Source organism: Zootoca vivipara, chromosome 13 (assembly GCF_965207765.1).
Source record: "Zootoca vivipara chromosome 13, rZooViv2.hap1.1, whole genome shotgun sequence".
Taxonomy (NCBI): domain Eukaryota; kingdom Metazoa; phylum Chordata; class Lepidosauria; order Squamata; family Lacertidae; genus Zootoca; species Zootoca vivipara.
Genome location: NC_142596.1, coordinates 41,554,421 through 41,580,621, shown reverse-complemented (window position 1 = coordinate 41,580,621; position 26,201 = coordinate 41,554,421). Strand labels below are relative to the sequence as shown.

At 45.0% G+C, this 26,201-nt stretch overlaps 1 protein-coding gene across 4 annotated transcripts in view; it reads right to left on the bottom strand.

Moving 5' to 3' along the window:
- Window positions 1-782: 782 nt before the first annotated feature.
- PDGFA (platelet derived growth factor subunit A) overlaps window positions 783-26,201 on the bottom strand; it is a 75,681-nt gene continuing 50,262 nt past the window's right edge. For 2 of the 4 annotated variants that reach the window (XM_088656969.1, XM_088656971.1), the window contains exons 5-7: window positions 8,503-8,629; window positions 5,163-5,239; window positions 783-2,451 (exon numbers count right to left, since the gene is read on the bottom strand). In XM_088656969.1, the coding sequence (XP_088513095.1) occupies window positions 5,184-5,239; window positions 8,503-8,629 (183 nt within the window). In that variant the 3' untranslated portion in view covers window positions 783-2,451; window positions 5,163-5,183. The remainder of the gene's footprint in view (window positions 2,452-5,162; window positions 5,240-8,502; window positions 8,630-26,201) is intronic. The other 2 variants (XM_088656970.1, XM_088656972.1) reach the window with 1 other exon arrangement.

The following is a 26,201-nucleotide window of genomic DNA, read 5'->3' as shown; positions in this document are numbered from 1 at the left end:
TAGAGAATAGATCAGATTACCAGTGGATCTCTGGAGTAGATTTCTGACCCTGAGTTGTCATTTTTTCCAGAAGCAGGATGATGGAAAGAAGAAAGCTCGCGGGGGAGCAGGGGGAGACCAGGAACTGATTTTTGTACTATTAGACTAAAAGCTCAGATCTAGTACCAAAAGCAAAATCCTGGGCGTACACTTAACCACGCCTTGATTGTAAGTGTATGCTCACTCTTCTAAAACACAGTTTTTCACTTGGTGGACATTGGGGTTCAGAGCGGGGAGATAAATTAGATTTTACAAGCTTGAAGTGCCCTCTGGAATTGCACAGTGCCTATGGAATTATTGAGAGAATGTTGAACATAAAATGTTGTCCTTTGAGCATACAGGACAGCAGCACGACCCAGAGTCTGGTGCCCTCCAGATGTTGTTGGACTACAACTCCCATCATCCCTGACTATTGGCCATGCTGGTTGTGGCTGATGGGAGTTGGAAGTCCCACAAGGTCCAGAGGATATGCCAGGTTGGGGGTGGATGCTGCAAGGGGCAAGGCCTAAGTCTTTTCACATACCCTGCTACAATGAAAATAATATTTTAAATTATATGGGCTATTAATGGCGGCTAGAAAAACACTCCCATAATATGCATTCCCTGAACCCCCACCCCCCCGCCCCCTTTCCCCCTTCTTCAAGAAAACATAGCAGGCTTTCTCGGGTATATAAAACCATTAATTTTAGATTTTAAAAAATACAAACTTCACCTTTACAAAATAAACCACTTATTTTGTTGAATACACTTAAAGCATAACTTTTTTTAATACCAAAAATAAAGAAATTTAGGCTTTTCGGCAGGGTCACCCCCGTGCCACAGTGACATCATACAATACGGACAACAAGAAGAGTTTGTACATCTCACATAGATTAAACATGTGAAATAGTAGAAGGAATTTGTCTACGGAGAGGCATGGCAATTGCTACCACAACATCACTGATCAGCAACTGGTGTCTCCCCACCCCCCAACACACACACACACACACACACACACACACACACACACACACACACAAACTGCTCGCATATAGCCAAAGGTTGCTTATGCACATCAGGGAGTTGTGGCGCTGGGGTTTTTTTTTTTGTCTCTAAAAAACAAAGCAGTGACTTTCAAACTTCTTCCCCTCAGGAAGATCTGTTGACCTGTCTTGTCGAGGAAACTCTTGGGCATCAGCCACAAAACTCTTGCACGTTGCCGAGGATTCTGGGTATATTCTCGGGCATCCTTTAACACACACAAGGGCCAATACTACTGGGCCTTGCTGTTGCCTCGTTAACAAAAATGCCTTGACGAATCCACCCCACCTCCACCTGATCTCTGCTCTGTGGCTGTACTTGGCAGAGGAAGATCAGCGGCACCCAACCTTCCATTATTACAATCCTTTTCGCCGACAAAAAACCAAACAAACCCTGGCAAGACTTTTGAAAAGCCACTGTTTTAAATAATGTGTGCGGGAATGGGAGAGGTGGGGGGCGGGGAGGAGAGAGGAAACGGGACATAAACCAAGAAACATTTAGAAAATTATGCATAGGTATACCATTTTTATTTTAATACATCTCATTAGTTTGCATCCCGCTAGGAGAAATTCCATACTTGTCTGTGTGTCCCGTTCCGCCATCGCTACAGCAGTCTTCTATATGGGTTATTGGTAAATGTAGTCCAAAAAAGGATAATAAAAAGCTAGGCAAAGAGTAAAAAGAAAGCTTAATAATAACTTTATGGTGTAAAAAAAACAAAAAACAAAAACAAAACATCCACTTAAGGCGCCCCAGAAGGATTTTTTTTTTGTATAGACGTTAAAATACCGTCAAGCAAAACCGCACTGCTTCTATAAGTGTCTGCTGTGGCGTCTGATACATTCCTCCTTTTTTATTATTTTTGTATGTGTGCCTAAACTCCATCAGTGTCCATCCATCCGTGTCCATCCATCTTCATCAAGAATGTAGGCACATTTCTCGACAAAAACAAACAGAGAAGAAAGCACCACTGACTGCTCTTCTCAGAGGAAATCTGTTCTTCACTTAATTTAGCATTGTCTTTTGTCGTGTTGCCAGGGTACTCTTGGTATTCCTCTACCAATGCCATTATTATTTTTTCTCGAGTTGTCTTCTTGGGTTGTTTGTTGTTGTTTTTTTGGACAGGGAAACTTCGTATTGTTTCGTAGAGTGCTACAATACTTGCTTTGATGTCGTATTAAACAAATGTACATTGTCTCTCTTGTTCTTGTGAAGTCTCTCTCTCTCTCTTTCTCTCTCTCTTTCTTTAAGACAATTTCCCTCCCCAACGCAGGAGAATGAATGAAGTATACAGTCATTAAAGCACCATACACAGTAGGTTCAGGAATGTAACAAACAATGTACATCCATGTCCCAGAGAGAAATGTTTTCTAGCTTATTTTCACCTTACATCTGCAAAAGAGAAAGAGAAAAGGGATGGGGGGGCACAAGGCAATTAGAAGATTGAACTTCCCTCTTAAGATCATTTTTGGGGGCCCCCCCTCCTCATTCCTGACTGAAGAGTTACTTACGTGGCCTTTACATGATATAACAGGGGTACTGGGAGTGGCTTTCTCACACTTTAGTTCAGGGGTTGCTAACCTGCGGCCTAATAATAATAATAATAATAATAATAATAATAAATTTATACCCCGCCCATCTGGATGGGTTTCCCCAGCCACTCTGGGCGGCTTCCAACAGAAATATTAAAATACACTAATTTCTTAAAGATTAAAAGCTTCCCTAAACAGGGCTGCCTTCAGATGTCCTCTAAAAGTCTGGTAGTTATTTTTCTTTTTGACATCTGGTGGGAGGGCGTTCCACAGGGCGGGTGCCACTACCCAGAAGGCCCTCTGCCTGGTTCCCTGTAACTTGGCTTCTCGCAGCGAGGGAACTGCCAGAAGGCCCTCGGCACTGGACCTCAGTGTCCGGGCAGAGTGATGGAGGTGGAGACGCTCCTTCAGGTATACTGGACCGAGGCCGTTTAGGGCTTTAAAGGTCAGCACCAACACTTTGAATTGTGCCCGGAAACGTACTGGGAGCCAATGCAGGTCTTTCAAGACCGGTGTTATGTGGTCTCAGGTCTCAGCAGCTGCTCCCAGTCACCAGTCTAGCTGCCGCATTCTGGATTAATTATAGTTTCCGGGTCACCTTCAAAGGTAGCCTCATGTAGAGCGCACTGCAGTAGTCCAAGTGAGAGATAACTCTACCTTACAGAGGTGGTCAGCCTCCAACCGCAAGCCAGCATGGCCAGTGGTGCAAGATGGAGGCAAACTGGGGGGAGCAGGGGGCAGGAGGAAGCAACTTACCACCGTTGCTTTTTTAAAAAAATTAGGCATTAGAGTGCTAGCACCGCATGAGTTTTCCACACTCCATTCCCTGAATGGATACGGGAAGGACTCATGGGACTGGCCCCATCACAAATGGAGCTGAACCTTTCAACATCTCGGCAGTGCCATGAGATGAATTATATTTACGTAGAATCATGGAGTCCCGTAACCTTGACTGTACCAGCACCACACTCTAACCAACTGAGCTGTCCAGTGATCACATAAAAAGTGGTGCCCACACCCCTTCTGGGTGATGATGATCATCTTCATCATCATCATCAGGTTTATATACTGCCCTTCATCCGAGGATCTCAGGGCTGTTCACAACATAAAAATACAGGATAAAAACACAAAATGTGCAGGGTTCCTAATGGCAGCCAATAAACTACTCATTGTCGTTATCTTTTGACTGTGTTGCATGCTTAGATTTAACCTGCCAAAACCTTTGCTTACACAGGTGAAACTTGGAAAATTAGAATATCGTCGAAAAGTGCATTTATTTCAGTAACGCAACTTAAAAGGTGAAACCAATATATGAGATAGATGCATGACATGCAAAGCAAGTTATGTCGAGCCTTTATTTGTTGTAATTGTAATTATTTGCTGTTAGGCGGGTCAATTATAAATGGAATGTAATTAATGAAATGTAATAGCGATGTTTATTTTTTTTATTGTAACTGTTTGTTTTATTACTGCGGAATTTCCAAACGAAAGCATTTGTAAAAATTAAAATAATAAAAATAAAAAGTTGCATTACTGAAATAAATGCACTTTTCGACGATATTCTAATTTTCCGAGTTTCACCTGTATAATAATACAGTTCCCACAAGTTCTGGGCTCACCTGGAAGACAGGACTTGCAACAGACCAGAGTACTATCCTTAACAGTTCTCCCCCCCCCCCCAGTAGTTCATAAAGACTATCCAGTTGACAGAAAATACATTAAGTTCCTTTACACATATCATTTGCACAGTGCTGTTAAATAATTCAGCTTTTTCAGTGCAACACTCAGGAACCTTTCCCTTCATCTCTACTACGCTAAGGGAGATTTCTTCTATGGGGCGTGCCTGATGAAGCAGATCTTCTTACAGCAAAACTCTACACCCTTGGCTCCTAATATATCCCTGAAGACTAAGGCCACATTCAAATCTGGTACAAGCCTGCTGGAATAGGAATAGAAGTGGCAGGCCATATTTTATTGATGGTGCATGTTTGAGGGCCAGCGTGGTGTGGTGATTAGAGTGCCAGACTTCAACCTGGGAGACCAGGGTTCAAATCCCCACCTTGGGCCATTCATTGCCTCTCAGCCTAACCTACCTCACAGGGTTGTTGTGGGGATTAAGTGAGGAGAGGGAGAACTGTGTCCCCACCCCCTCAAGCTCCTCGGACAGAAGGGTGGTATATAAATGCAACAAACATCAAGCAAATATTATTCCTTGTTCAATAGCATTTCAGTATTATCACAGAACACCTGAGCCACCCTTGGAAATCAACAGCAATTCAAAAATAGCAGGGAGCTGCAGATTGCAAGAGTTTCATATTAATCCCTCCAAAATTAAATTATGGAAAGGAAAGGAAAGAAGGGGTGTGGGGTGCTTGCAGCAACAAGCATAGCTGTCAAGGGGAAAAGAAACTCGTGAAAAGAATTATCTGAGCCAATCATTTCTGATTTCTTGGCTGCTGCAAAAGAGCCACGTGTAAAGATTTCTGAACAGTGATTAGGTGGAGTGAGAAGAGCTGATTATATTTTCAGTTGCTTGTGGTATTAAGGGTAGTTTCAGCAGGCAGGTCCTACCTGGTCATCGGCAGTATTTTTTTATGAGGGTTTTAACTTTTTTCTTTTCCGTTTTTTACCTTTCCCCCCAGGCCTTCCTGTTGACACAAGGGCAGGCATGGTGTAAAAAGAAGAAGAAGAAGAAGCAAACACCCAAAGGCAATGCATTTATTGATTTAAATTTTTTTTCAATCGTTTCCATTGGTCCTTCTCCAAAAAATAAATAAAAGAACAGCAATTTGCTCCACCTGCTTAAGGTGTTTAGTTATACCTCTCCAAGATAATAATAATAATAATAATTTATTATTTATACCCCGCCCATCTGGCCGGGTCTCCCCAGCCATTCTGGGCGGCTTCCAACAGAAGAATAAAACACAACAATCTATTAAACATTAAAAGCCTCCCCGAACAGGGCTGCCTTCAGATGTCTTCTAAAAGTCTGGTAGTTGTTTTCCTTTTTGACATTTCTTGGGAGGGCGTTCCACAGGGCAGGCGCCACCACCGAGAAGGTCCTCTGCCTAGTTCCCTGCAACTTGGCTTCTCGCAAGGAGGGAACCGCCCGAAGGCCCTCGGTGCTGGACCTCAGTGTCCGGGCAGAATGATGGAGGTGGAGACGCTCCTTCAGGTATACTGGACCGAGGCCATTTAGGGCTTTAAAGGTCAGCACCAACACTTGGAATTGTGCTCGGAAACGTACTGGGAGCCAATGTAGATCTTTCAAGACCGGTGTTATGTGGTCTCGGCATGTGCCGGGTGCAGAAATTGCATAGCATTTGGGACAGGACCATTCGAGTTATCACATGAAACTTATGTAAAAAGTTTTGCCCCCATAACATTTATGTACGAACCTGGTGGGGGGGGAGAAGGTACCATAACTGGACACAACATGGGTTACCCTGGGGTACAGGCTCTGCAACCACAACTGGGTATCCTAGGGGTACAGGTTCTTTCAAGCTCTATGCTTATCTTGCTCAGGAGAGTAGGGCACATACCACAGCCCCACTCCCTCCTCTCTAAGTGTGTTCAGAATTATAACTGAATGGCTAAAGGAACACTGGAAGCTACCTTAAATTGTATGAGTCAGGCCACTGGGTCTGTTTAGTTCAATAGCTGTCTACATTGACAGGCAGGTGCTCTTCATGGTATCTGGAAGGGGGTGATTCCCAAACCTACCTGGAGATGCTGGGAATGGAATGAAAAGGATGCATGTGCTCCATGACTGAACAAATGGCCCTTTCCCATTAATCCTTAAAGGTAAAGGGACCCCTGACCGTTAGGTCCAGTCGCGGATGACTCTGGGGTTGCGGCGCTCACCTCGCTTTACTGGCTGAGGGAGCCGGCGTACAGCTTCCGGGTCATGTGGCCAGCATGACTGAGCCGCTTCTGGTGAAGCAGAGCAGCGCACGGAAACGCCGTTTACCTTCCCGCCGGAGCGGTCCCTATTTATCTACTTGCACTTTGACGTGCTTTCGAACTGCTAGGTAGGCAGGAGCAGGGACCGAGCAACGGGAGTCGAACCGCCGACCTTCTGATCGGCAAGCCCTAGGCCAGGGGTCCCCAGACTACGGCCCGGGGGCCGGATGCGGCCCAGTTAGCCTGCCAATCCGGCCCGCGACGACCCCCGCCGCCCGCCACCGCCCGCTGTTACGGCGCGGCAGCGCTCTTCCGGGTTGGGAAAAAAGCGCCGAAATTCCTTTCTGCGCATGCGTATGGGCCTCTCCCGACCCGGAAGAAGTCCTTTCTGCTGCACTTCCGGGTCGGGGGAGGCCCACGCGCATGCGCACAACGGATTTTCGGCGCTTTTCCCACCCTGGAAGCGCGCCGCCGCGCCAGTAAGCGGCCGTGCGCATGCGCACGGGCGCGCACTCCCCCGCCCGCCGGCCCGCCGCGCAATCGTCGCCGTGGGAACCGGCCCAAACGCCGGTAAGTCTGGGGACCCCTGCCCTAGGCTCTGTGGTTTAACCCACAGCGCCACCCGCGTCCCTTACCATTACACAAATTTGACAGCAAAACAACAGCAACAAGCGTGAGCCAAATCTGAAACAGTGCTTGATTTTTAGAGTTCTTTCATCATCTGCCTGTTGCCCTTTCACCTCTGCTTATGCTATACAGTCGTATCTCGGAAGTCGAACGGAATCCGTTCCGCAAGTCTGTTCGACTTCCAAAACGTTCGGAAACCAAGGCGCAGCTTCTGATTGGCTGCAGGAAGCTCCTGCAGCCAATTGGAAGCCTTCTCAGACGTTCGGGTTCCAAAAAACATTCACAAACCGGAACAATCACTTCCAGGTTTGTGGCATTTGGGAGCCAAAACGTTTGTCTCACGGCGTGTTCAAATTCTGAGGTACGACAGTACTCTGTTTTGCCCTTTATACAGTACAACTCACCTAGTGACTTATCCCTTCCCTGAAAAAACCTTTAAAATCCTACAAGGGAGCTATTTAAAAAATAGATTGTCGTTGGCCGATGTCAACAAGTTTGTTACCTGTAATAGGGTAGCTTTCCATGTGCCAGCAGTGAGAAATCTACAGATTTCCCTTTTGGTCTGAAACAGCACTGACTGCCCAGGGAATTTTTAATTTGTTTAATTGATAAGAGGAACTCAACAAGGTAAAAAAACAAAAACAAAAAAAACCTAACAACCCACATTTCTGAACACTTGTGTGTTACCTTCCTCCAGGTGTTTTGTGAATTAAATTGTAGTGGCCATTAGCTATAAACAATGCAAATCCGACTGACTCAATCTCCTGATATAAAGCCAGCAAGGCATGGATTCCTGGCCATTACACCTGGCTGAGATGCCACCAGGGGAATCCCTTATGCGCTGCTCTGAGTTGCCTAGAGGAAGGGGAGGACTTCAAAGTTAACTAAGAGACTCGCCACACTCCCTCTTTCGTCACTTTACGAGGAGCTTAGCCATTTGGTCTGCCTAGATGATAATTTTAGCTCTCCTAGCATGTGAATCCTCGGTTTTAAGTTACAGCGTTGCAGCCTTAAAGTCAATGGAGATTAATTTAAATCCATTGATTTCAGTGGGTCTACTCTAAGTAAGATTTAATTGGCCACAACCCACAATCTGCCACCTATTGCTGCTTTTTATCGCTGAATTTGGGTTTTACTGTATTGTATCCCAATACTGTGTTGCAAGCCGCTTTGAACATTTTATCAGAAAGGAGCGATATAAGAATATTTAAGTAAACGAGTAAAGCACAGGTCCAAATGCTGTGATTGGAACTTCTCGCCACCACCTGTTCTCCTCCTCCTGGTTTTAAGTGCTTGAGACCCCTCCCCTCTCCCCAGAGAACTTCGTACCCAGTCGCTTCAGCTTAAATTAAAGCCCATCCCCAACCGAATGTCAACATACCCGTTTCCTCTTCTCGAAAATCTGAATTAGAATTTGACGACGTACAGGTGCATTCCATGTGCTCTTCTAGCTTCACCAGGACTTCTTTTAATTTTGGCTTTTTTCTAACATATTCCACTTTTGCCACCTGCATTGGAAACATACAGGCGTTAAAGGCTTGTTAATGCATTAGGGTCAGCAAAGAACAAAGTTTCAAGTGTCCAGTTACGCAAGACCGTTCCAATCCTGCTAGAGGAGGGGGTCATTTGCATGCACACACACACAGAAGCAAGTGTCTTGTATAGACATCCTTTTAGCTGGATGAGTAGGGTTGCCAGACTCAATAGAGGACAGGACCTCTGTGCCTTTAACTGCCCTGCGTCTGGAAACCTTAAAGAGAAACCAGCAGACCCTTTGTTTAATTTCCAAGCAAAGGGTCTGCTGGTTTCTCTTTAAGGTTTCCAGACTCAAAAGAGAGCAGGGCAATTAAAGGCACAGAAGTCCTGTCCTCTATTGAGTCTGGCAACCCTATGGATGACGAATAGCACAAACTTCAACAGCAGTGACTCCTCTGCTCGAGTTGAGAGCTATTGCAGAGCTTCCAGGGTAAGGTTTAAAAAAGCAGGCGCAAGCAAAATGCAAATCGGGGTATATTGGTTTGCTAGAGGGTTTGTAGAAGACCAGTAAGGATTTCTAGCTAACTTTTAAACAATTAGTGGCAACTAAAATACCTCTCCCCACAGACACACCAAGAAAAATATTGGGCTATTAGAATCTCTGTTCTGCAGCATCTCAGATGTAGGTTTGCATGGGCAAGCAAGTTCTGTGCCTGGGAGAGGCAACTGGCTCTTCCCCATAAGCCAGCATGTTAGATCTGGCTCCTTGAACCACTGTTTTGCCTCTGGCTCCTGCTGGTGAGCCTTGGGTGTTCTAGCGCAAACCCATGAAGATCTTGCAAGCCTGGCGTCTGCACACACCTGGCTTAAAGGCACATGGCTCAGCAACCTTCCTGAAGCTCAGGAAGTCCGGATGCGATCGTTGCCTGCTAAAGCGACCACCTGGGAACCCTACAAATACTGCCTTGGGCTCAAATTATAGAAGGCAGGCCGGATGTAAATTTATTAAATAAAATTGGCAAAGGTACAGGAGAGCTGTTCAGGAACCGGATCCGGGCCCCATCGTCACTCGGCTCTCCCTGCCAAATTGGCACTGCGGCCTATTTTCTGACAGGGTGTGTACGCAGCTGGACTGAGGCTTGTGGGTGTTTTTGTGTATCCCGTTCTGCAGCAGAAAAGCATTGTTGCTTCCAAGAGGTGAGAAGTTTGAGGTGTAGTGCTGCCGAATGGGTTTCGCTTCCTTTGAAAAGGGGCCAAAAGCTTATGGGGGTCTTGTAATAGCTACTTTCTTTACAAATACAGTGGTACCTCGGTTTACAAACACAATTGGTTCCGGAAGTTTGTACTTAACCTGAAGCGTACTTAACCTGAAGCAAACTTTCCCATTGAAAGTAATGGAAAGTGGATTAATCCGTTCCAGACGGTCCACGGAGTACTTAAACTGAAGCGTACTTAACCCAAAGTATGAGTGTAATTGGTTCTGGAAGTCCGTACTTAACCTGAAGCGAACTTTCCCATTGAAAGTAATGTAAAGTGGATTAATCCGTTCCAGACAGGTCCACAGAGTAATTAAACTGAAGCATACTTAACCCAAGGTATGAGTGTAATTGGTTCCGGAAGTCTGTACTTAACCTGAAGCGTACTTAACCTGAAGCGAACTTTTCCATTGAAAGTAATGGAAAGTGGATTAATCCATTCCATACAGGTCCACAGAGTAATTAAACTGAAAATACTCAAACCGAGGCGTACTTAAGCTGAGATATGGCTGTATATACAAGCCAAGCATGAGTACAGACAGACAGACTTTCCTACTGCAAGGAGCGTAAGGGCCCCAAGAGGTTACTGGGCACCTCTCACCGGCAACTCCAGCTGGAAACCTTCTGATTTTGTCTCCTAAAAGCTGCTGTTCCTCAAATCCAAATCTGTCTGCCTGTGCCATTCCTACAGGTGAACTGTCCATTTAAACAGACCCAGCATCATCATCAGGAAGATTGGGGGGTGGCTACACCATTTGGGGCAGCAAAGAGAGGTGATGGGTTGGGATGCTGCGTTTTGTGCCATGTGGGGCCTATCCTGCACCCTTTGCCCTAGTTTAGCGTCCTACAGTAGAAGCTCCTTCCCTGTAGCCAGGCATAAAGTAAGGTTTGACTTCCAGGCCAGTTAACTTCTGTACAGTGATACCTTGGTTCTCAAACGCCTTGGTACTCAAACAACTTGGAACCCAAACACTGCAAACCCAGAACCAAGTGCTCCAGTTTGCAAACCCTTTGCGGAAGCTGAACGTGCTCCGTTTTGAGTGTTGCGCTTCTGATTTGAGTGCCACACTTCCGTTTTGAGTGTTACGCTGAGGTCTGTCTGCTTTTGCTATTTATTTTGTGTTTGTGTTTTTGCGACTTTTTTTGTTTTGTTTCTGTGACCGTGTGGAACCCTGTTCAGCTACTGATTGATTGATTGAATGATTGTGTAAAGTTCTGCAGTACATTGTTTATTGCTTTTATTTTATGGATCAATAGCCTCATTGGGTAGTAAAATTCATGTTAAATTGCTGTTTTAGGGGTTGTTTTTAAAAGTCTGGAACAGATTAATCCATTTTGCATTACTTTCTATGGGAAAGCGCGCTTTGGATTTTGGAACGGACCTCTGGAACGGATTAAGTTTGAGAACCAAGGTACCACTGAACATGGAAGTGGGGGTCCCCATCTCTGGCCCCATCTGCACTATCAAAGCACTATGATACCACTTTAAAGAGCAATGGCTTCCCCCAAAGAATCCTGGGAAATGGAGTTTGTTAAGGGTGCTGAGAGTTGCTAGGAATTTCCCTCACAGAGGTACAGTTCCCAGAATTCCACGGGGAAAGGAGTTGATTGTTACACAGCTCTGAAAATTTCGAGGGGAATAGGGGTATCCTAGCAACTCTCAGCATCCTTAACAAACTCCATTTCCCAGGATTCTTTGGGGGAAGCCATTGCTCTTTAAAGTGGCACCACAGTGCTTTAAAAGCATAGTGCAGGTGGGGCCTTTGTCTCAGGCAGCAAAAAGGCCTTGAGATGGCTCCTCCGCAGTCAGGAAACATCCACAGATATTGAATAAATATTAAGGAGTGGGCGTTCCTGTCCTCCCCCCCAACATCCCAGACTCCAATCCAGAGTCACTTTATTCATTGATTTATTTTGCACGTTTAGACCATCTTTCATCCTGAAGGGTCTCAAGAGCATTGAACGGTTCAGATGAAACCATGGCAATAGTCTCATTCACAGTAATCAGATCGTAAACACCCAACAGTATTTACATTCCTATTTTATTGCTTAAGGTTAAAAAAGAAAAGAAAGAATTGCTAGAGGTCTTATTCTCTGGCCCTCAGTGGTTTACATTTCTGCTATCTTTTCCAAGAGGTAAGAATAAAATATTGCTGGCTTCCCATCTACCAAGTTTCAAGCGAGTCTACATTTTGGGACCTTTCGTTATAAGGACCGGTGTGGTGCCTTCTTCGTTTGTTTTCCAAAAAAAAGTATAAAACACAATCAAGCAGGCACGCCTGCCAAAATACCCCCCCCCCCGATGCAAAAGCAGGACATTTTAAAACAAGCAAGCCCACAAGGGAAGCCATGCTATGCTGGGAACCCAGCTCTTGAGTAGTATTTGGCCAGGAGCCACTCATATTATAAATGCTTGTCCGACTATCTTGGATAACTTCCGGCTGCTGAAAGATGCTGCTTTTCTTTTCGAGAAGAATTTCACCTACTCCCTTGGCAGGAGGGAAGCCGGAGTCTATTGCTCTCACGCAGGCAGGGGCTCCTCCTCTAGCTATTAGAGCTCGAGAGCCCTTCCCCTCTGGCTTGTTCCCCTTCCTTTGCCAACAAAAGCCCTGCTGGTATGCAAACCCGCTTTGATCATTTCTGCCAGCCCGTATTACAAAGCAACAAATGTCTCCAAAAAAACCGTTTCGGTTTGAAAGATCTCTGTGTCTCGGGCAGCTATCATTATTATTATTATTATTACATTGTCATCATCGACTGAAGCTACTACCACAATTATTAATATTTAACACTGATAAAGCACCTGATTTAGTTATTTTTTTAAAGCACTGTGGTATTAAAAGAAAAGACAGCCCGCAGGATCACTAAACAGATGCAATGGAAAAGGAATGGGGGTGGGGAGAGAAGACAGCCAACACTAGCACACCTGCTCCTTCATGGCCAAGTTGGCCTCCCCTTTCTCATGATATTTTGCTCTGGGGTGCAGTCTTGGCACCCTGACTGATGGCAGAGGCCAGTGTGTGTCTCCCTGCAGTCCTGCAACCCTCTGATAACTGGCAGAGAGGGCGGTTAATTTAAAAAAAACGTTGCCTCTACGCCTCTGGATTCAAATTCTCTCCACTTAGCACTGGACTATCTAATCCTAGGCTTGCTGTGACATCAGAGCAGGCAAACCAATGGCACAAAGTGGCATTGCTTTTGCCTGCAAAGCCTCGCTGTGGCCTCAAGAGTATCCAGCAGCACCCAAAGAAGTGGGGCGAAGAGAAACCAGCAAAGAACATTTTACGAAAGGACGAAAATACAGCCTGCCATGTTAACAGGGCTTCCCCACAAGAGCTGGGAGAAAAGAAGAGGAAGAGGAAGAGGAAGAGGAAGAGGAAGAGGAAGAGGAAGAGGAAGAGGAAGAGGAAGAAGAAGAAGAAGAAGAAGAAGAAGAAGAAGAAGAAGAAGAAGAAGAAGAAGAAGAGTAGTAGTTTGGATTTGATATCTTGCTTTATCACTACCCAAAGGAGTCTCAAAGCGGCTAACGTTCTCCTTTCCCTTCCTCTCCCACAACAAACACTCTGTGAGGTGAGCGGGGCTGAGAGACTTCAGAGAAGTGTGACTAGCCCAAGGTCACCCAGCAGCTGCATGTGGAGGAGCGGAGACGTGAACCCGGTTCCCCAGATTACGAGTCTACCACTCTTAACCACTACACCACACTGGAAGGACCTTAAAGGCCATCTCGCCCACAAACCTGTAAGCCAGCAGCTGCCCACAGATCAACCAATCTGGCATATCCAAAGCAGAGGCAGAAATGATCAGATTACTCAAGGAAACAAGCTATGCGGCACACATCTGAGGAAAATATAAAAACAACAAAACCATCGTAAACCGTGTGATCCTCAAACATATCATTCAGTCAGTCAGCATCCAGAAAGTCCCTTCCCAACTGAGCTTGGAGACGGGATGTGCATTGAGAGTGGAAGGCAAGAAAGTCCCAGGGTGAGTTATGAGCCTATCAAGCTAATTCTTGGCATCTGTGGACTACAAGGCACCAAAAAGAAGAACAAGAGTCCTGCTGGATCAGACCAAAACTTTATCTAGTCCAACATCCTGTTTCCCACAGTGGATAATCGGATACCTCTGGGAAGCCCAAGGGCAGAACTCCTCTGCTGTTGTTCCCCAGCGACTGCTACTCAAGAGGCACGCTGCTGCCATCCATCGTAGCCATCAAGATTTGTAATCAGACAGTCACAAGACAATTCGTAGGTCTTTCAGGCACTCTCATGTTTGCCCCAAGGACTGAGGACAATGTCAACCCAAATCAAGTCCTTTGGCTGTCAAGAGACTTCGGTCACATGGATTAACTGTGCAACCTTACAATCGGTGGTTTTTTTGAAGTCCATTTGTTCCATATTTTAAAGCGAACCACAGGTAAATAAGCAGGTTGCGGAAGTGATTTATGCTCTGAATATTCAGAATGTTATGTTTATATTTTGGTGCACTGACACGGCAGAAAACTCTTCCAAGGAACAGAAAACAGGACCGTCTTTTAAGGAGGGGGTTGTCAGAGCACCCGGAAGAGCAAGGGTCTGACGAAGTGTGCAGCTGCACGCATGCTCAACAGCTGGAACATGCTATTCATCCAAGCTGAGAAGCACATGGCTACCAGAAATCCTTTGGTGCTCTGGGGGTGGTTGGGATTAAACCTGGGGTAAAGGGTGGTTAACCTGTGGCTCTGCAGGTGTTCCTGGACTACGACTGCCCTCATCCCCAACCATTGGTAATGTTGGCTGAGTCTAACTGGTGTTGAAGCCCAACAGCATCTGGAAAGCCATAAATCCCATATCCCTGTTCTACATGCAAGGCATGAGCCCTTCAGAGCCCTTCTACTTCCTGTACCAAAGCATGATATTTCCACTAATCCAAAATCTCTATGGGATGCCGCGGCAAGACTCCTTACGGGGTCCTCACTGCGAGATCACATACATCCAGTGCTTTACCAGCTGCACTGGCTCCCAGTGGAGTACAGGGTCAGGTTTAAGGTGCTGGTTTTGACCTTTAAAGCCTTATGCAGCTTAGGACCCTTGTACCTACGGGACCGCCTCTCCCGGTATGCCCCGCAGAGGACATTAAGGTCCACGAATAATAACATACTGGAGATCCCGAGTCACAAGGTGTTTAGACTGGCCTCGACCAGGACCAGGGCCTTCTCAGTACTAGCCCCGACCTGGTGGAACGCTCTCTCTCAGGAGGCTAGGGCCCAGTGGGAGTTGTCATCTTTTCGTAGGGCCTGCAAGATGGAGCTGTTCCGCTTGGCCTTTGGACTGACTCAAGTCTGACCCTGGTGTTACCCCCCCCCCAAGGCTTTATCCTACAGATATTTAAATGAGGTTGCACTTGTAGATTCCTAATTTTAAAATTGAATTTTTACATTGTATTTAATCTGCATTTTAATTGAATTGTTTCTTTTATGCTTGCTTTGATATTCTTGTTGTTAGCCGCCCTGAGCCCGGTCTTGACTGGGAAGGGCGGGGTATAAATAAAATTATTACTATCATTATTATTAGTAGTAGTATTATAGTACCCAAAATACTTTTTTTCATTAGTACGTAAGAGTTACCATGTCAAGGCATCTGAAGGACAGGGAGGAAAGCTCCCTAAACTTATTTCTTAGAGGTTCAAGCAAGTTATCGCAGATGCTTTGGGAGGTGAAGGAGATATTCACCAAACTTTCTAGGGTTACCGTAGCACTGGCCACCGTTTTTTGGTCGACGTCATGTCTGAAACGTTCGCATTTGCAACATTTTCCAAGGCTTACAGTTTCTCACCAAGATAGATTTACAGCAGGCCACAACTCGTAAGAATGCTTTGCTTGAAAGGTCACCCATGGGTTGAAGCAATACGCTCCGAGCCTCCTCTGGCATGGTCTAAATTCTAACCAAGTGCGAAGTTTGAAGGAAAACGGTATGGCAAATCTGAGTCACCCGGCATCAAAAGGATGACTAAGCCGGTCGCATTCACAACAACAAAACACAGATTAAGACCCTTTGTAATCACAGATACAGACAAGAACGCCAGCAATAATGGAACAACTTTCATATTGGCTGCACTTATTTCAGACTTCGGAATGAATCAGCAATGGGGAAAATTACATGTGTCAGAAATAAACTGTAATCAAAATATATATATATATATTTCCAAGAGCGCACATACTCCTTAAGATAAGCATACTATACACGTATGATAACCAAGTGTTTGGGGATTCCGTAATTATAGTACTAAGTCAATTAGCAGGTACAGTCAACTCTATAAATGTCTGACCCAAGTAATGTCTCAACACAAATGTAACTGATCTGTAGAAAACGCAACCTGAAAAAGGAGACAATGCATGTGCTTTTGTAAACTAAGAAAACCTTCAATAAAAATTACTTTAAAAGCAAACAAAAAAGGGGCACAGGAACACAGTTGTCTTGCATGCAGTCAGTCCATTCTTCCACCTAGTTCAGTACTGTCTACACTGGCTGGCAGCAGCTTTCCAGGATTTCATGCAAGGAATCTCTCCCAGCCCCACCTGGAGATAACAGGGGTTGAACCCGGGGACCTTCTGCATGCAAAGCAGATGCTCTGACACTGAGCGACACACACATGCTCGGCTTTCAGGTATTCCATTCAAGGTGGCAGCCTAAGATGTTCCTTAGCTGCAAGCCAAAAGGTGGGCAGCCTGCACTGATTGCAATAGATGTTAGAAAGTCAGATATATAAGCTAGGGGGCCTAATGGCTCCTTCAACCGGCGTTACAGTTGCCAAAACGGAACATCCAGTAGCCATTTGGGGGCCAAGCAGCTTAAAAATTGTATTTTTCAATACGAATTTTCGGTTCCTGAAATTTGTTCTGGTTGCGCAGATTTTTAAAAAATCGTGGATACAATTCTACAGGGTTCGCTGCTAATGCGTAAAAAGATCTACGGATCCCCAGGCATGCACCTCCAGATGATGGAGACGTCAGACGCCATCCTGGCGCCCGGGCATCTTCCCTTGGTTACAAGTGACCAATAAAGTTAAAGGGAACCCTGACCATTAGGTCCAGTTGTGACCGACTCTAGGGTTGCGGCGTTCATCTCGCGTTATTGGCCGAGGGAGCCGGCGTACAGCTTCCAGGTCATATGGCCAGCATGACAAATCTGCTTCTGGCGAACCAGAGCAGCACATGGAAACGCTGTTTACCTTCCCGGAGTGGTACCTATTTATCTACTTGCACTTTGACATGCTTTCGAACTGCTAGGTGGGCAGGAGCTGGGACCGAGCAACGGTCGCTCACCCCGTCACGGGGATTCGAACCACCAACCTTCTAATTGGCAAGCCCTAGGCTCTGTGGTTTAACCCACAGCGCCACCCGTATCCCTACAAATGACCAAATTTGCACCTGGCAAATTTCAAATGCTGTTGATCCCCTATTATTATTTTCTGCACAAAGACTTTTCTATTTTTATCTCTAGACATATTTTTTTTTAACATTTCAAATCCGTCAAAAAGAATCCATGTTGTATATTGGCAGATCTTGTTTAATAATGCAAAAATTAATTGAGGGGAGAACTTTCTGCATAAACTTTTCACTAGTCATTGAAAAGAAAAAAAGATTCTTGAAGAGCTCCCACATGATGGAATGCCTTTTGGAAAGGGAGTCATGTTTCTCAAAGGACGTTTATTTGCCGCAGCTCTCAAGTGGATTAGCAACAGTGCGATGGAATGACGGCCGATGGAAGTGGTCCATATCCCCAAAGGGCCGCAAGGGTCAGGCTAGAGCGCTGGGATACAGGTCTGGCATTCTGCTGGGGTTTAAATAGACAACACAAAAGCCAGCAGGACAGAAAAGTGACAGCTGAGAGACCAAGAATGTTTGCACAAAGTGGCTCAAGAAGCGATAGCTGGATTATGCTTCGGGGGAAAGGAATTAATGGATGAGGCTTTTTTGGAAGGCAAAGTGGATTTACAACATTCATCCATCCTACTGGAAACGCGGAACAGAAGACAGCATCTTCTTAACTACATGACAAGGGAGAAAGGCTGTCCGGGTGGACAGAGAAGATATGTGGAGATCAAATTACGAAAGGGCAATTTGGTAAATGGAAGGCATTCATTAGTTTAGTCACCAGCAGCCTGTTGCCAAGATGGGTTTAATGCTACTGCACTTCACACAACAGCTACACCATGCCCTTAATTCAGTAGAAGTTAACATTTAAAGCAGGCATCCCCAAACTGCGGCCCTCCAGATGTTTTGGCCTACAACTCCCATGATCCCTAGCTAACAGGACCAGTGGTCGGGGAAGATGGGAATTGTAGCCCAAAACATCTGGAGGGCCGAAGTTTGGGGTTGCCCGATTTAAAGGCTACTGGACTCCATACGAATAAGGGGGGAAAGGGGAAGATTGCTGGAATGTATGAGTAAAGGTGCAAATTGTAAGTACATGTTTTAGATGTTTCAGTTTGGCGATTCCTTGGTGTGGCATAAGTCCAGGAAGCAAACTGAATGTTCCTCTGAATGAATCTCTCTTTTTTTGTTCAGAGACATGCTCAAACTTACTTATTGTAAGTTTAGGTTAAGTCTGCTGCAACTGGATTTCTTATGGAACGTGTCAATCCTGACTGTATTGGATTTGTGACCATTATGCTTATTTGCCTTCAGTAGCAATAAAGCTCTGCAGGATGAAATACAATTGCCTCTGGTCTATTTTTGGGGGGGGGGGGGGGATCCTGCAACGTGTTTAAGCTTTTACTCTGCTAACTCTACACTGGAGTTCTGCACTGGATCAATATTGAGTAGAATTCCGTGACATTAGAATCATTCTGAAATATGGGAAGTCAAGGTGGGAATCAATGTGACTGACTTTTTAGGATTAGGCTATACTGTTTTGTTTCAAATATTTTTTTTTTAAAAAATGCAACGACGAGTACAACGGCGCGAAGCCAGATTAACACTCCAGAAAAGGTAACACTCCAGAACAGGCAATCACCCAGGCAGACTATATAAGGAACCAGGAAATCAATATAGATTTGGCTAAAGCTAATTGCGCTTCCTGACGTGGCGTGATGAACCTTGTGAATAGTTGATTTAAAAAGAAATGTCTAATTATTACCACTCACTCTATCGACTGTGCTGTGAGAGCATCAGGCTGCCTCAGTGGGAGAGACAGAAAGCAGGGCTCATTTCGCCAGCTTTGCTGGAAACCCAGCTCCAACAGGCCCCGCCTGCCCCTGAAAGTGTGCCAGCTGGTCTTTATAGAAACAACTGTTTGATTTTCCTCTTCCCTCCCCGTCCCTCTTTCCTTGCGTGCCATGCTTTCCCTTTTCTTCTTCTGAAGACTGTAAGCCTGTAGGCAGCGGGTGTGTCTTGTGAAAAGCGGGGTACAGGCGCTCTTAAAAAAAAAACAACTTTGTTGATGCTAACATTGAGAAAGGACTGGAACAAAGCAAGGTATGGAATGGACAGCTGCGATTTTTGACTGCTACACAGAAAAGGCCAATCAGAACATCACCATCAGTGGAACGCTGTGACATCAACATGGGGCCACCATGACACCAATAATAATAATAATAATAATAATAATAATAATAATAATAATAATAATAATGGCGATGGTGATGATGCAACGTTCACAAATGGGGTATTAAGTAAGGAATGTAAATAATAATAATTTAAAAAAATATTGTTATTGTTATTGCTTATACCCCCACCCATCTGGCTGGGTTTCCCCAGCCACTCTGGGCGGCTTCCAACAGAAAAATAAAGCTGCCTTCAGATGTCTTCTAAAAATCTGGTAGCTGTTTTTCTCTTTGACATCTGATGGGAGGGCGTTCCACAGAGCGGGCACCACCACCGAGAAGGCCCTCCGCCTGGTTCCCTGCAACTTGGCTTCTCGCAAAGAGGGAACCGCCAGAAGGCCCTCGGCACTGGACCTCAGTGTCCGGGCAGAACGATGGGGGTGGAGACGCTCCTTCAGGTATACTGGACCAAGGCCATTTAGGGCTTTAAAGGTCAGCACCAACACTTTGAACTGTGCTCCACTAGCTCCAGCTGCATGGCCTGGCCCATTCACCATGCATGTACCATCTGAGATGAACATTATGGTACTGAAGCAACACAATCCAGCTTTCTAGGGCAGTTGATCCTGCTCATTTGCCAGCATTCTAGGGAGGAGAGGCTAGCTTTATGGCACCGCGTCCGTCCGTGGCTCAAGACAGGCAGTGCACTTGCTCTCGTCAGTCTCTTGGCCTTTGCTGTCCTTGCATCCTACACAGTGACCTCTCCACTAACTGGGTAAACTTGCAGTCAGAGGGGGCTTATTAAGGAAGGCGCGATGATCTCACCATCTTGTCAATAAAGCACGGGTGAGAAATGGAGGTCTTTTCCAGTGTCAGCCCCAAAAGGGGGCCCTGACATCATCGAAACAGAACAAGGGAGCCTCTCAACTCCGTTCTGGGAATAAGCAAAACAGATCCCATCCTCCAGCCCTCGCCACCTTCCATGTGACCCCAAAAGAGGATCTTCTGGGTTAGGATACACTCAAGCCATTCATCTCCGCAACATGGGAATTCCCAAGAGCTTGAGAAACAATTAATTATATCAAAGAGAGAAAAAGGGAGTACATCTGACGCAGGAGGAAATAAATATGGATTTTCTCGTTTGGAGACTATTGGTGGGGGGGGGGGTCAGGCAGCCCCTCTCTACAAAGAACACACTGCTCCGAAGTGACTCCTCGTTTTTAATTAACGTTTTGAAGGGGGAGGATTTTCTCAAGACCTCTGGAGCACAACATTTAAAAAACAGTGGGCATGGGTCACAACGTGATGTCACTTTGTTAATCTAAGCGGCTAACACCAGCAGATAAGAATTATCCAGCTTCTCAAGAGCAGCGATGACCCCACTCCAAAGAGAACCGTACAAACAAAAGGGGGCTTTAAGATTTTACAGGCAACTCGCCATGCGCGTGTGTTCCAAGTCATGGGCGACCACGCACATGCGCATTGCCACAAAATAAATCAAACCCCCAAAGTGGCCCGTAAACAGTGTGAAAACAGATTCAAGCAACCCCATGAGCCTTTTCCATTGCAATCCCACCAACCTTTGAGGCCTGTGGAGAGTTGGAGTTTGGAGGGAGTCTGGTAAGTGCTGGTGGTTTTTGAAAGGGTTTTTCCAAGGAGCGTTTCAGAGTTGGACCTCAGTGTCCGGACTGAACGATGGGGTTTCCAGACACTCCTTCAGCTACAGAGGGCTGAAGGCATTTAGGGTTTTAAAGGACAGCACCAACACTTTGAATTGTGCCAAGAGCTGTATGAGCTCATAGCTGCAATAAATTTGATCTGATCTGATCTGCCAAGAGCCAATGTAGACCCTTTAGGACCAGCATTGGATGTTCCCCTGCCCTTTTTCTACTGTTGGGGAAACTCATGTTGTGCCCATCAAGTTGTGCATTGATGCTCACCCATGCGTCACGTAACAAATGCTCACCTATGACTAACTGGGAAGATGCTTCGAAGCAAAGCTGCTATTGCTTCCCAGAACCATATGATTTCCCAGGGCCCAGGAAATTATTGGCTATAGCACTCGAGTGATCTGGTTCCAAGTGCCTGCATTTCCGTTCTCAAGCCTAGGGGTCACCAACCTTTATGGCCCAATGGGCACATTTCAATTTTTGAGAGTGCGTTGGAGGTGCCAGTCTAAAAATAAGCTGCAAAAAACAGATGGGTGTGGCAGAACACAAACCTTACCATGGGAAATCAGGTTTGCCCTGCTGGTCCTGATTGTGGAGACCACACTTTATTGATTACACTTACACACACACACACACACACACACACACACACACACACACCAGGGCCGGATTTAGGTTTGATGAGGCCCTAAGCTACTGAAGGTAATGGGGCCCTTTATATGTCCAGCTGTCCTATGCCAACAACAAATTGTCGCAGTTTTTGTGTGTTGAATATATGCTATATGGTAATTTATGGACCTAATTACACCATAGGAGCCTACACAACACAGAATACTGTTGCTGTTTGTAGGTTTTATTTTATTTGTTTTTATCTTATATTTTGGAAATGTACCTGGGTTTTTTTCCTTTTAATTTTTGGGGGCCCCCAAGAGAGTGGGGCCCTTAGCTACAGCTTGTTTAGCTTGTACAGTACGTAAATTCGGCACTGACACCTACACACACACAGAGAGAGAGAGAGAGAGAGAAAGTTGCTGTCTAATAGCAACAGGGAGCATTCCTCAGTACAGTGGTACCTTGGTTTAAGTACACAATTGGTTCCGGAAGTCCGTACTTAACCTGAAGCATACTTAACCTGAAACGAACTTTCCATTGAAAGTAATGGAAAGTGGATTAATCCGTTCCAGATGGACCCACGGAGTACTCAACCTGAAGCGTACTTAACCCAAAGTATGAGTGTAATAGGTTCTGGAAGTCTGTACTTAACCTGAAGCATACTTAACCTGCAGTGAACTTTCCCATTGAAAGTAATGGAAAGTGGATTAATCCGTTCCAGATGGGTCCGCGGAGTACTTAAACTGAAAATACTCAAACCGAGGCATACTTAAAACGAGGTAGGACTGTACCTGGAAAAATATACAAGGTGGCTGCAACACACTCTCCTTCCACAGAAATTGCTTTGAAGGCACCACCACAATTCACCCCATAACTTTCTTTCTAGGACAGCTAGAGGCTTACTTTTTAAGGAGAGAGAGAGAGAGAGAGAGAACGCTCAGAGTCCAGGGCATCAGTGAAGCTCTCCCAAGCATCATGGCACCCACTGACTCCTAGCTGGTGACCCCTGCTCTAAGCAGTACCCAGCATTTTCATGGCACACCGCAACTTCAGCCTCCGGCCTCCGCCACCCCGAGCAACTGCCCCCAAATGCCTCGAGGAGGCCCAAGTTAAATGATGCTCAGAGCTAACCAGTCAACTCTGGCAAGTCAAAACTGCTTACAGGCTTATCTGAAGTGCAGTTACCTTTGAGGACCCCAATCATCTCTCTCCATCAAAAGGAGCAACGCAATCTCCATCCACTCTAAATACTGCAGCAGCAGGCAGCTAAACAGCTGTGTTTGTTCTTGAGGCTGCAGGTTAATTAGATTGTCTCCGGTCCTCCTTTGCTTTTAAAATTAATGTTTGCCAAGCGTATTGAGGAGCTATATATATGTGTGTATTTAAGGACTCACTTGAAAATAGAATTGGTTCCGGGAAGCCTGATGAAGCTTGTGTGTGGCAACAACATCTGAATATCAAAACTGTACTGCGCCCTATCCCAAAGTGGATTGTTTTCAATTTAAGGTGAACACAAGTGGGTGAGAATTGCAGAATTGGAGTTGGATCAGTGGGGTGCTGTGATGCCTTAGTTGCAAAGTAGCATTGGTTTCTCCCAGACACACCTGCCCAGGTATTTCGGATCTTCTCCAGAAACCCTTCTATAGGTTCTTCCACTTACTTAACTGCCAATGCTGCTTATCAACACAAGTTACAGGGCAGGGCAGGATAGGGTCTCCTGAGTACAACACCCTCCCCGGCCTATGGAATTTCGTCCTGCAGGAGATGTATATGGCCTCTTCAGCAAAGGCAAGTAAATACATATCTTTTCACCTAGACTTTCAGAGAGAAGTGAAGATTTAAAGGTAAAGGTAAAGGGACCCCTGACCATTAGGTCCAGTCGTGACCGACTCTGGGGTTGCGGCGCTCATCTCACATTATTGGCCGAGGGAGCCGGCATACAGCTTCCAAGTCATGTGGCCAGCATGACAAAGCTGCTTCTAGCGAACCAGAGCAGCACACGGAAACGCTGTTTACCTTCCCGCTGTAGTGGTACCTATTTATCTACTTGCACTTTGACGTGCTTTTGAACTGCTAGGTTGGCAGGAGCTGGGACCGAGCAAGGGGAGCTCACCCTGTCGCGGGGATTTGAACCACCGACCATCTGATCGGCAAGCCCTAGGCTCTGCGGTTTAACCCACAGCACCACCCGCGTCCCTTTTAGTGAAGATTTAGGACAGGGTTATTAAGAGAACCCCTGCAGTATTTATATGATGACTTAACAACAAATTCGGATTGTTACTTCTTAATGTTTAACTGATTGCTTGCTTCGTCCAGAATTTTAATTTGAATGTTATTGTTTTAATAGATTTACAGTGGTACCTCGCTAGACGAATGCCCTGCTAGACGAATTTTTCGCTAGACGAATGGGTTTTGCGATCGGAGGTTGCCTCGCAAGACAAATTCGTTTTGTGAAAAATTCGTCTAGCAAATTGCGGTTTCCCATAGGAATGCATTGAAATTCAATTAATGTGTTCCTATGGGCAAATAAAAAATAAAAAAATTCAATGCATTCCTATGGGATTCGCAAGACGAATTTATTGCAAAACAAATTGACTCACAGAAAGAATTAAATTCGTCTTGCGAATTAAATTCGTCTTGCTTTGTTTTGGTGTTGTTATCACAATTTGTATTTGGGTGGTTATTTTTTTTAATGGAAATCGCCCAAAGAACTTATACAAATGTAAAAAAGCAAGTAGAAGATAAAAGAAAGTAATCAAATGATGGCAATCTCCAGGATGTTAGGAAAGGAAGCACAAGTACGTGTGGGCAGGCGAGATAGCCATATTTTATGAGTTATTAACCAGGGCAATCACAGGCATCTCCAGCTAAAAAAAATGATCTCGGGGAGCAAGTGCCCAGGACCATGGACAGCTGCTGCTAGCCAGAGGTTTAGATGCTCGTGTAGATGGGCCAGTGGTGTGACTCTGTACAAGGCAGTTCACACTTCCAATGAGAAAACAGAGCAATCTGGTCTCCTTCCTGACATAATGGCTTTCAATGTGCAGGGAACGTTATTGTGCGGAGGTGTATTCTATCAAATTGAAATCCTGGCACCAATTTTAAATAAAGGAGTTATCAGTGCCAGCTGAAAGTCTACCTACCTATTTGCACAGCAAAAAAAGAGAAAACAACCCAGGCAGGCAATATCTTATCAATTACTACAATAACATTTGCTCCCATGAAATCTTATCTTGATATTTTTACAGGAGCTTTTCGTGTTAAAAAACTTCCTTCCCCACTGATAAAAGTATTTCACAGGAACTTACTATTATACAACATTTGCTTCTCTGATATATAATACAGATTTCTGCTACTTATCTATTTCGCATTATTCGCTTCTTCAGCTATACGTCTGCACAAAACATGTACATAATACATAAGTTTTCCTCATTCATGAACCCAAAGACCCGAGCCTTGTTGCTGACTCAATGAGGTGCACTAAGTATACATGTGCTGATACTTAAAATGTGCAGATTAAATTAAAGTTGATACAAACCTCTTCCTATTCTCTTTCATACAAAGCAACATCGGTATTCAAAATATATTTGAATGAATACTTTCTTTTCATAGCTTTTATCTATTTGACCAGGTCTTGGGAGGAGTCTCCTGAATTTGTCGTTTACGTGTTTTACTTTTCATAGAATCATAGAATTGTAGAGTTGGAAGGGATATGCCGCAGATGCATTGGCAAATGGGTGCTGCTGATTTGAACCAGCATACAGTTAACCGGGGGACCAAGCCGAACCTAATGAACAAATACCACGCATTTTCCAAAATGTCTGTTTGATAGATTGTGGCAAGCAGAAAAAATGGATTTTGCCTAATGAGTAAATGTGGAATTGAGCCATAAGGAATCTCACATCCCAGGAGACGAGAATATATGAAACACATTTCCCTCCCACCAGCAGATCAAAAGCACTGTATTTCCACAAATAAAAGCCCAATTTAGCCTACATAATATTTAATTAAGGAAACATGACTGTACAAGGGTTTTTACATTCAAAATGTCCCCTGAGTCATTTTATCATTTTAAAATCAAGAACAAGGCTGTGGGAGTTTGTGGGAAAAGCATAATCAGCCTTGTTTGCTTGTTAATGCTGTTTAGCATTCCTACACATTTGGGGTCATAACTGACCCCAGAGGGGGGGTAAAACAAAACAAAAAATTATTTTATTTCTTAAACAAAACATCACCCCTAATTTGTGCCACTTCATTCTTTACATACTTTCCTGCAAAAGGGGGGGGGGATTGTTTAGTGTGTTCCAGGCCACACTACCAGTGTGTGTGAGCATGGATGTTTTTAATTTCCAGGGTTTCTCTAAAAGGTAGTAACTTTGGGTAGAACACAATGTTTGAATGCAAAATGTCCTCAGGAAGAGCTGGGAGAGCTTTGTCTGAGAACCTGGAGAACCACTAAGCCAGAAAGACAAATGGCCTGATGACTAAGGGCTTGTTTACAGACACTTGTCCCGTGTCTAGAAAGCTGGGTCCAAAAGGGT